Genomic DNA, 10,414 nt, shown 5'->3' on the forward strand with positions numbered 1-10,414 from the left:
AAAAAAATACAGCATACGACGTTTCCGCCTGTGGCACTTTGGGGCTGCCTGTAGATGCTCCTGTTTGTTAACAGCTGTGGCCAAAGTCACGCACTGAATCGTTAAAGGGATTGACTTGCTTCCTCACAGTGACTTTTAGATATTTTATAAATCCCGCTGCTTTGCACCAGACCTGTAAGCTGCGCAGCGCACGGAGCGCTTTCACTGATTTTAGTTTTTTCGGGTAGGGGGGCGACCTTGTTCACCAAACCCCCCCGTCCCAGCCTTGAAGAACTTTAGAGTTTGTTCACTCCAACCAAGCACTTTCCAAGAGATCCGGATAAAAACGACGAGACTTGAGCGCAGCGGAAAAGGAAATCTTAAATCCACCTGGCCTGCACTGGGATTATTGGTTTGATATCGTCTGCAGAGAGTGGATTACAACTTCTAACGGGCTGTGCTCCCTGGTGAGTAGCCTATAGGTCTCCTGGATGACTCAGTTTTCCGTGCAACCGCAGTTTATCTTAAAAAGCGTGTGTTTCAGTGGGACTCTGTTGGACTATAATACTGGTGGACAAAAGTTCTTGACAGATGTGATGTGTGAAACATGCTGCCCCCCCCCCCTCTCATCCTCCCCACTCCTCTTATGTGACCCATGTGTCAGTGTCCTGCCATGCACACATTGAATCCCACAAAAAAGAAAAAAAATACCAAAAGCAATTTTTTACACATACATAAAAATGATCTGTAAAAATCCACGTTTATGCTCCATTGTTATCTGGGCCTGTTCAAAGTCAAGCAGTGTTCTTTGTGCTGCTTCTCCTCATCAAATCCTTGCACCTGGCTCCCTCTCCTGGTTTTTTGTAAACATCAGGACAGGCAAAGAAAAGACATCATTTTGAGCTCTTAAATGCAGACACTGTTTCACTCATTACTGGGTCACCATACAGGTTGCTAAAAGGTGTATTTGATTTTTAAAAAGTAAATTCCTCTCTTTCCCACCTTCCCACACACTCACTCATCCCCACAACCTTTTCTTCATTGTCAGGCTACATATAACATCCACTGGCTTAAAGAAGCAGCTCACACTGTAAATATGGTCACTTCAAACAGCTCACTCATTGATTATAAATTGCTATGATTTTACATTTGCAAAACAATACTTTTCATTCATATTTTCACAGCAGTGTGTTGCTGAAACGCAGTCAGCAACGTTCCAACAAGAAAAGACCAAAATGGAGAATATATATATATATAGGCCCAAATGTGACCACAAGTTTAAATACACTTCTAATTGTAAAAACAACAACAACAAAAACAACTCAGTATGTCACCTATTTTCTTTACACTCCAGGTTTATGTCGATCCAGATCCATGTGGCCCTTAAAATAGCCTCCTGAATGTTCCACAGACAAAACAGCGCCTGGCGTTTCATCATCTTGACGACTGTATTGTAATTGTTCTCTTCCTGAAATCTGTTCCCTTGGATATCACTTTGACTGACAAAAATGTGCAGGCCAGTCATCAGTCATCAGGCTAAGTCTTATGATTATTCGCTCGGGTCAAATCGTTTCCAGGGGTCACGGAGCGCAGCTTTTACGCAGCTTTTACGCACTGGGTGCCGAATGCTCAACGTTTAAAATAATGATACTACAATTTAAATTTTCGATGTTTGGTAGCTGCTTTCAATGGGAATATTAAAAAATATATGAAATTGTAAATAATAAGTGCGTCTCTTCTTTGGTGCTTTAAACGAATAATCGCTGTTCTGTACTCTGACTGTGCATTCTCCAACAAATGCACTCCCCTCTGGCCCCATAACTGTTAATTTTAATTCGAATATGCAGAATGAAGCCTCTGAATCACTTGTGACACCCCTCTGCTCAGTTACTCCCGATGAAGAGTCCAGTTAAAATAGAAATAAAATGTAATTGCTGAACTTAATTATCTGTAAATAAAAAAAAAAAAAACATTTTCAAATCCGCTTCTTTTCGGGCGTAAAAACTCGAAAAAACTGCTCTTAGATCGGTATAAAAACCGCCACCCTGTGTGGATTATAGCTTTTAATTTATATGGAAGAACTTCAACGAACAAAACATAACCTCACCAACTATTAATAAGGCTGCGCGTAAACTGAAAGCACATGCTCGTGCGTGTGTGCGTGTGTGTGTACGCGTGCGCGGGGTGAGTGATGGTGAACTTGGCCTCGTCTTTAATGAGTTTTAGGCAGGTCCAGGTCTCCACGACTCAACCCTGGAAAATAACGCAGCGTGACAAATTAGAGCTGCTCTCAGTCCCAAAATTCACACACGACCCAACAGGAAGACTGGCACATCGGTTCAACTCGCAAATTTAGAGGGCAATTATTGTAAGTCATTTTCTGCTTAAATGCCAGCCAAAGTATATCACCTAATCCATGCAGTTGTCAGCAGATATTTGATTTTTATTTTCTCTTTTTTAATTACTTTTTCGTTGCGCAAAAAAAAAGGCTGCACATGATGATCATCCGCTGACGTGGCTCCTGTGAGTCCACATTCAGCTAATAAGCATCAAAAATAAGTTGAAAGTAATTATAAGACCTACATGGCCGATATTTGTCAGATTACACATTTAAAAGCTGCACACATCACGGCTACAAAAAGGGAAATTATTTGAAAATCTTTTTTGTTTTACGCGTTTTGCATAGATATTCTCATTCAGTCAATTTAGAATTAATTAGTGGAAACGAATCAACGGATTTCTATAACCACTTTTTTCTAAATCAGTTTTTTTTTGGTTATTTGCATGAATGAACAAAATGAAATCTTGCTCAGAAATGTGAATAACTGCAGAGCTGTTTTATTTGAAGTTGGCAGGTTTTAGATTTTCTTTTATTTTTCATGTTAGACCCTTTTTTCTTTATTTCTTTTTGCTTTAAAATGTAATCAAAATTGTTGACATTGATTTAAAAAAAACACACACACACACACTCATCCTATCTGACAAGGCCTCTGTCAGTCTCTCTGCCTTTGTGGATGTGTTTCTCTGAGCAAAGTAAAATGTGAGGAATGCGTCTTGCTGAGGCTTCATTGTCGTCGTGTCTCCTCTGACTGCACGTCTATCAGTCTTACATGATTCACACTCAGACCTGTTGCCAAACTGCGCAACCGCTGATGGCCTCGGGGCTTTCATCACACACGCTGCTTTGGCTGTTTGCATTTAAATGACATGTGGAGATATGCAGGAATACATCTGAAACACATATTTTGACATCACGGATATCTGTTGCCTCTGTGTCTTTTCTTTTATTGTGTGTGTGTGTGTGAGAGCAACAAGCAGGCAGACTGACGTGCATCCTGTTCTGTTCTCCCTCAGATCAGTGGCAGTATGAACCTGGGCCTGGGCTGTGTGTGTCGGCCGGTTTGCTGGCCCTTTGGCAGCGTGTTGGACTCCAGGCACTGCGTCTTTGCCCTCACGCTCCTCACGCTCCTCATGCAGGTGGTGGTGGAGGCCAACTCGTGGTGGTATGCATTCATTTTCCCTCCATATGTAAAGATGTCTGTGTTTGTCTTAATTTGTTCACAGCGTTACTTATCATCCGGCAAGTGAAGATTGTCAGCTTTCAAAAGGCATTTCCTTCTCTTCTCTCTCATAAATGGAACAACAGAGCCTGAAAAGCTATAGATTGGGGGATGATTTAAAAAAAACAAACATTTATTTAGTATGTATATTTGTACTTTCAGAGTTCAGAATCAGTTTGAGCCTTGTGTTGCACATGTTTGCTAAATAAGCTTCACCACATATGGAGTAATAGAACATGCTGACTGTGGCACATTAGCTTTTCAGGAAGACCTTTTTTCTCCCTTATTTTCTTTCTTCACTTATTGCCAAACCAAAATTATGAATATTATAGAAAACATAGAATGCTGTGGCTTATGAGTCGCCTCCCAAATATGTGCAAACACGAACACTTTCTGTGTGTGTGTTTGTGCCTGTGTGTGTGTGTGTGTACACACATGCCCTGTTGCTATTTGGAGAAGAGTCTATATTTATGCATGTTGCACTTAAACACACAGATTACTTCTGATAGGGGGGTATACTGTTTACAAAGTACCTCAGAAGCGCCACTTAAAGCAAATCACAACTCTTCACATCCGGTAGCCGTTTATGTATTTCTGTCTAATTGTGCACTTAGTGAATAATTGCGTGCAATGCTTCTCTTTTTGTGTACAAATAATTCAAAAAAAAAAAGAAGAAGTGTGCTTGGTTGTGAACATGGGACGCTCAAACCCAAAGTTCCTGGGTAAGGTTTTTATTTACTTCAGATGAGCAGATTTAAGTGAGTGACGACATCATGTGGTGATGGCCCAACTGTATTAAAATAATAATCTGAAGAATTCCAAGACTATTTGTTCAGATAAACACATTTTAATGGATTTAGCTCAGTAAGCAGCTACATTAAAGTTCAAATAATGAGTCAGATTACAGATCCGGCTGAGGACGACCACAAGCCCTTTGGAAGGCTGAGTTTGGAGCGCAAACTTTGTGTGTCTTTCAGTTTCCTCTTGGAGAGGACACACAGGTGTGAATGATTTAGAGCGTTGGAGCGGTGGGCCTGCTGACTGCCGTGTGTGTGTGTGTGTGTGAGGCCGAGTGTCCGTCTGCAGACAATGTGGATGTCAGGTTTTTTTTTTTATGTCTTCTGTGTGCCTATGTGCGTATGTCTGTGTATATGTTGTCTGTGTATTCAGTCTGTGTTCCCTCGCTGCTGAGTTTCCTCAGTCGATCAGGTTACACTGGGGGCTAATTGTCTCTCTCTAGGGGCTCAGGGATGGGCTGCTCTAATTGTCCTGTGGCCTGGAACCAGATGCTCATACTAGTGTTCCCGTCTCCCTGTGTTTCAGCTGTGTTTGTTCCTCTCTCTTGTAGACCATTTTTTATTTCCCTTGCTTTCTCTTAAACAAAATTGAATGGAGCAGTTGCTTTCGATTAAATGATCAAATGTTCCCTTTCTGGTACTGTAAAATAGCGGCGAAACTCGCCTACTTATCAACTCTTTAAGTGTTGAGTTTGTGTGAGCGAAGGGTTGTCATAAAATCCACCTCCCAAAATATGTCAAACATATTTTTTTTTCCACCTGGCATTGCTTGTAGTCAGCTGCATGCTATGCTTTAAGACGATGCTTCCCAACCTGGGGTCAGAACTCAGGAAACTCCAAGGGTTCACACGACAAATCTGAAGGCTTGTGAGTTAGGGTCAGAAAGAAGGAAAAACATTTCCGAAAAACACTAAATTATGTGTATGTTTTATCACTTATCTTCACCTCACATCTTATCCTTTTTTTGCCAAAAGAGTTTTTGCCTCCTTCGGCCGTTAAAATTGATGGAAATGTCTAAAATAAAAAACGGTTGAAGTGCTCATAGTTCATAGGAGTACAGTATGCAACCTGTGGCAACGAGGCATGAGTACGCATTGCTTGGATACGAGAATAAAAAGGTTGACAAATCGCGCTAAGGCACTAAATACCAAAAGCAATATGTTTGTGTCGTGTTTGCTTTTTATTTTCCGTTATGCATTCTTGTAATAAGTTTTTCTTATTTTCCTTTCCCACTCCCTGACTGTTCTTTCCCCCCTCCTTGTCCATACTTCATTTCCTGTATGTTCTTGGCACTAAATGACAAACGACTTTTCAGCCCAATGCCATTAAAAGATAAGAGTGTACAGAGTTTTTCTCCTTCCAGTAACTAACTGCACCTCGTTTCAAGTATTAGCATGACTTCATCAGCGATAGAGAGGGACCAATCAGCTGCTGATTGTGACTTTACAGCTTTGAAAACTTGCCGACATTTGTTCTGATTCTCGCATGATTGAAAACACTGCGTTATGTGTCCCCGTCACCCAGGTCGCTGGCCATGAACCCTTTACTGATCCCTGAGGCCTACATCATCGGTGCACAGCCTCTGTGCAGCCAGCTGGTGGGCCTGTCACAGGGCCAGAAGAAGCTGTGCCAGCTCTACCAGGACCACATGCAGTACATCGGTGAAGGTGCCAAGACGGGCATCAGAGAGTGCCAGTACCAGTTCAGACACCGGCGCTGGAACTGCAGCACGGTGGACAACTCCTCCGTTTTTGGACGCGTCATGCAAATAGGTAAGAAATGGGCAAACAATATATAAAGGAGCTTTTTTTTTTTTTTTTAAAGAAACATAAACACAAAGACACAGGTGATTAATATAGATGCAACCACCGATGTGTGTGTGTTAGCAAACATTACAATACACACATACTCACCAGGGTTATTTCGAACTGTGCTTTCTTTTTTTGTTTTTCTCTTTTTCTGACTGACACTCTTTTTTTTGTGTGTGTGTGTTTGTGAGACGTGTGTGTGTGAAATGTATAGGGCTGCTGATTCTCAGCAGCTGTGTGGAGGGAATAGTTGGTGGGTGAGGTTGCTGGATAAATCACATGTGGCTTTGGCCTGCTAAACCTGCCCCCGACGTGGAGCAGGAGGGAGGCAGAGAATCTGCTTTTCCCCTGATGAATGGGAGACAATCTAACACACACACACTCACTCTGGACTGTAGTTGCCCTGTATTTACAAGTAATGGGAGTGCAGTGAGTGTGTGCACCGATATATCACCTTGTCAGAGATTACGGTGTCTCTGTGTGTGCGCGCATGTACGTGCAGTGTATCGAAAGTTCAAGAACCTTAAAATCCTTCCCTAAAAGAGATTCCTGTTTGTGGATGCCATAATTTAACATAGTTTCCTTTTAGTTTTCTTTGCATTTTACCTTCAAGCTAACGTGAAGGCTCCTTGCCGTTCATTGATCATCTCCAGGCAAATTCTAAAGAAGGTATACAATGTCAGCGTTGTGATGTGATTTCTTGGTGTCAAAACCTGAATGGAGCACATTTGGTAAATGTAAAACCAGTCAGAGCTTGTGTTGTGTACACGTTTCCAGATTCCTTTAAATTCCCTTTGAGCATATCTTGTTCATGTTTCTAATTTTTAAGTGGTCCGTTCATCCAAATTAGAATTAAATAAATAAATAGGAAAAAAAAAAACCATGAGTTATTCATTTTGAGATGTATTCTCTCTCTCCCCAGTGCAACTGATGGAATAAATGCCGAAATGAATTTAACTTGTGGTGCTCTCAGATTTAGAAATAACATTTATCGCGCTCAACAGCAATTGTCTTTCCAGAATTTATGTCCTCATTACTCTGGATAATCTGCCAAACACACTGTCAACAGTTTTCTTGGTGACTTTTTTTTTTTTTTTTTCCACTGAAACCTGATCAAACCAAAGTTTGCAGATGATTCCTCAGTAAACAGGACATTGTTTTTGGAAAGAGAGGTTGTTGGTGGATGTTTAAATACAAAGAAAATTACATTTCCTTTACCCTGGTTCGTATTATGTTAGTGACAGACTTCTCAGAGACAGAGATCCTAAAACACTGCACATAGGCTGAGACTATCTGGTGGATAAATGCCACTCGGGTTTTTGTGTTTCTGTGTAGTCGAACCAACCGTTTAATGCGCCGTGCTCATGTATGTACCTTGTGCGAGGCTACACTATTCTTGGCGATTCAGCCTTTCTGTGTCTCTGGCGCAGCTGACTCCCTCTCCACAGATCAGTCTTCATAGAAATCTCATCAGCAGCCGTTCTCCCATTCCTCTTCTCCCTCCCCAACCGTGATTCCATCTCGGTCCACCACGGGCCAAGTAAACATGTCCTCCCTCTCTATGGTTGTCTGTATGAAAGTCTGTCTCGCTGTCTGTCTGCTGACTTACGGACACCGTTGGTGATTTAAAAGCAGAAACTCCAGGAGGTGGTGGCGTGGCTGGGTTGAGACTCTCCCCTGCCTGGCTTGGCCAGCTCCAGGGTGGGGTGCATTAGAAGCGAGGCAGCAGTGTGGGAGATGACGGTTTGTCTGTCTACAGGTCCGCTATTAGGCCGATATCCTCAGGCTGGATTAAACGTTGCACTAAACTAATAAATCCCCTGCTCTCTCTGATCAGTTCTGCTGCTGCCAAAGTTTCCCACCTGGACATCTTTGAGAGTTTCCAAAAGTTTTCTTTATGCATCTTTTCTCTTCTTCTGCATTGTCTTTTTCTGCCTTCGTATGTGTGTCTACTTTTCCATTTTTCTTTTTTTCTTTTTTCTTTTTATCTCTTTCTTAACTTATCGTTTCCCCCCCAACTTTTCTTTTGTTTCCCTCATCTCCCTTTCTCTGTCCATCTGTTATTGTCATCACAGCAGACTCTCTAAAGGTTCGGCCCAGCAGGTATACGAGCTGTGCATTTTTATTGCCTAGCAGCCCTGGTCTTTAGTGTCAACAAGCAGCCCCTTAGCTTGCTCGTCTGTTTCTTCTTTAGCTGCTTATCTCCTCGTCTTAGATTTCTCCTCCCGTCTGTGGCTTTGTAGAGTGACAACAAAAACTGCTTATGTGCATTTTTTCCTGCGTGTTTTCTTTAAGTCTCCCGAGCTCTCATCTCTATAGAGGAAATGTTGAGGGTAGAAACAGTGGGAGTTAATGAGCAGTGGCTCCAGAATCACTCAGTCATGACAGATAAAGCAAAAGAGCCGCTGTCACTTTCAATTTGGGTGAAGTGGCAGCTGCTTGTTAGGAAGGATCTCTGTCACTGGAGGGCGCTCTCTTCTTTCTGGCCGGAGCCCAACAACAGCAAACCAGATTACACTGTTGAACATGTTGGTGATGATGAGCCTGCAGCACTTGGCTCAAGTGCTCTGTAATCTTAAGTGTATGGTGAATGCTGTCATATGACATCACATCTCATAACACCACACAGGCTCTTAAAGCAAAATGACAGTAAGACATATTCAGTGTAAAATAAATACACATGCTTAGCTCGCAAAAAAAAAAAATGGAAGCATTGGGCCAATATGCCAAGCGATAAAACAGCAGTCTTTTATTGTGTCGAATGTGACGTAGCGTTCATGTTTGTGTATCTGCAGGCAGTCGAGAAACCGCATTCACTTATGCCATCAGCGCAGCAGGGGTGGTGAACGCGGTGAGCCGTGCCTGCAGAGAAGGGGAGCTCTCCAGCTGTGGGTGCAGTCGTGCCGCTCGCCCCAAAGATCTTCCCCGAGACTGGCTGTGGGGCGGCTGTGGGGACAACCTCAACTACGGCTACAGGTTCTCCAAGGAGTTCGTGGACGCGCGAGAGAGGGAGAAAAGCTATCCCAAGGGCACATATGAGAGTGCACGGCTGTTGATGAATCTCCACAATAACGAGGCAGGAAGACGGGTAAGACACCCAAGTTATACGCACACACAGAGGACTGTAGAAGTCATCAAACGAGAAACAAGCAAAAAGACACACACACACTGCAGGCTCCAAATTGAGACCAACCAGTGGTAGAAACAGAGCAAAAAGAGGGTTTGGAAGTGAGACAATCCAGGTCGGTCAGACAGGTCTCCACTGATCATCTGTGTTACAGCTCCATCTGCTCTCCCCTCCTGAGGCTTTGATCTGTAGGGAGATGGAGTCATTGGAGACAGCTCTGGGGTTTCTTTTCGTTTCCAAACATCTTGAAACCACCTCAAAGGAAATGTAATGCCAGATATCTGTTGCCAGGCTGTACTCTTTCAAGTAGGACAAATGAGTGGACAACATTTTATTTCATGCGCCACTGGAGACATGGACAGGATCATTCTGTGCTCTATAGCAAAGCGGTGCCGCATGAGATCACGAGCGGCACATTATGCAAATATTTACACAGACGGGACAATTTTTGCAATACGAAACACGTGTCACTTATTTTTTTCTGCAGCTTTCCTGAGAAGACTAATCCCATTTGCGAGCTCTTCGTCTGTTCATTAAACCGTCTATTTCATTTCTCTATTTCGTCCTCTCTTTTTTAGACGGTGTCAGACCTTGCCCACGTGTCATGCAAGTGCCACGGGGTATCGGGCTCCTGCAGCCTAAAGACCTGCTGGCTGCAGCTGGCCGACTTCCGCAAGGTGGGCGACGCGCTGAAGGAAAAGTACGACAGCGCCGCGTCCATGAAACTCAACACGCGCGGCAGGCTGGTGCAGATGCACAGCAAGTTCAACGCTCCCACGAGCCACGACCTGGTCTACATCGAGTCCAGTCCAGACTACTGCTTGAAGAACCAAAGCACGGGCTCCCTGGGCACAGTGGGGCGCCTTTGCAACAAGACCTCAGAGGGCATGGATGGGTGTGAGCTGATGTGCTGCGGCAGAGGTTACGACCAGTACAAGGCCCAGATAGTGGAGCGCTGCCACTGCAAGTTCCACTGGTGCTGCTACGTCAAGTGCAAGCGGTGCACCAAAATTGTAGACCAGTTCGTCTGCAAGTGAGAAGAGGAATGCTTGCCTGTGTGCGTTTGCTTGCAGACGGTGGGCCATACATCTGTGTGTATTCATGAGCAGATGAGCAAAGGAGCTGAACACAGAGAGAGAGAGA

At 43.4% G+C, this 10,414-nt stretch overlaps 1 protein-coding gene across 1 annotated transcript; it reads left to right on the forward strand.

The window, feature by feature from the left end:
* Positions 1-6: 6 nt before the first annotated feature.
* On the forward strand, positions 7-10,408 carry wnt5a (wingless-type MMTV integration site family, member 5a). Its single transcript, XM_008295203.1, has 5 exons — positions 7-446; positions 3,334-3,482; positions 5,861-6,108; positions 8,940-9,232; positions 9,850-10,408. The coding sequence occupies exons 2-5, from the start codon at positions 3,346-3,348 to the stop codon at positions 10,306-10,308; spliced, it is 1,137 nt and encodes a 378-aa protein (XP_008293425.1). The 5' UTR covers positions 7-446; positions 3,334-3,345; the 3' UTR covers positions 10,309-10,408.
* The last annotated feature ends 6 nt before the right edge of the window (positions 10,409-10,414 follow it).

This window comes from Stegastes partitus, unplaced genomic scaffold, assembly GCF_000690725.1.
Source record: "Stegastes partitus isolate 25-593 unplaced genomic scaffold, Stegastes_partitus-1.0.2 Scaffold1030, whole genome shotgun sequence".
NCBI lineage: Eukaryota > Metazoa > Chordata > Actinopteri > Pomacentridae > Stegastes > Stegastes partitus.

What these genes read in the sequence shown, in the direction of transcription:
- wnt5a (XM_008295203.1), top strand. Translation starts at nt 3,346, where the DNA reads ATGAACCTGGGCCTGGGCTGTGTGTGTCGGCCGGTTTGCTGGCCCTTT. An exon ending in TGGACGCGTCATGCAAATAG is followed by an intron (nt 6,109 to 8,939) that starts GTAAGAAATGGG and finishes GTGTATCTGCAG; the next exon opens with GCAGTCGAGAAACCGCATTC. An exon ending in ATAACGAGGCAGGAAGACGG is followed by an intron (nt 9,233 to 9,849) that starts GTAAGACACCCA and finishes TCTCTTTTTTAG; the next exon opens with ACGGTGTCAGACCTTGCCCA.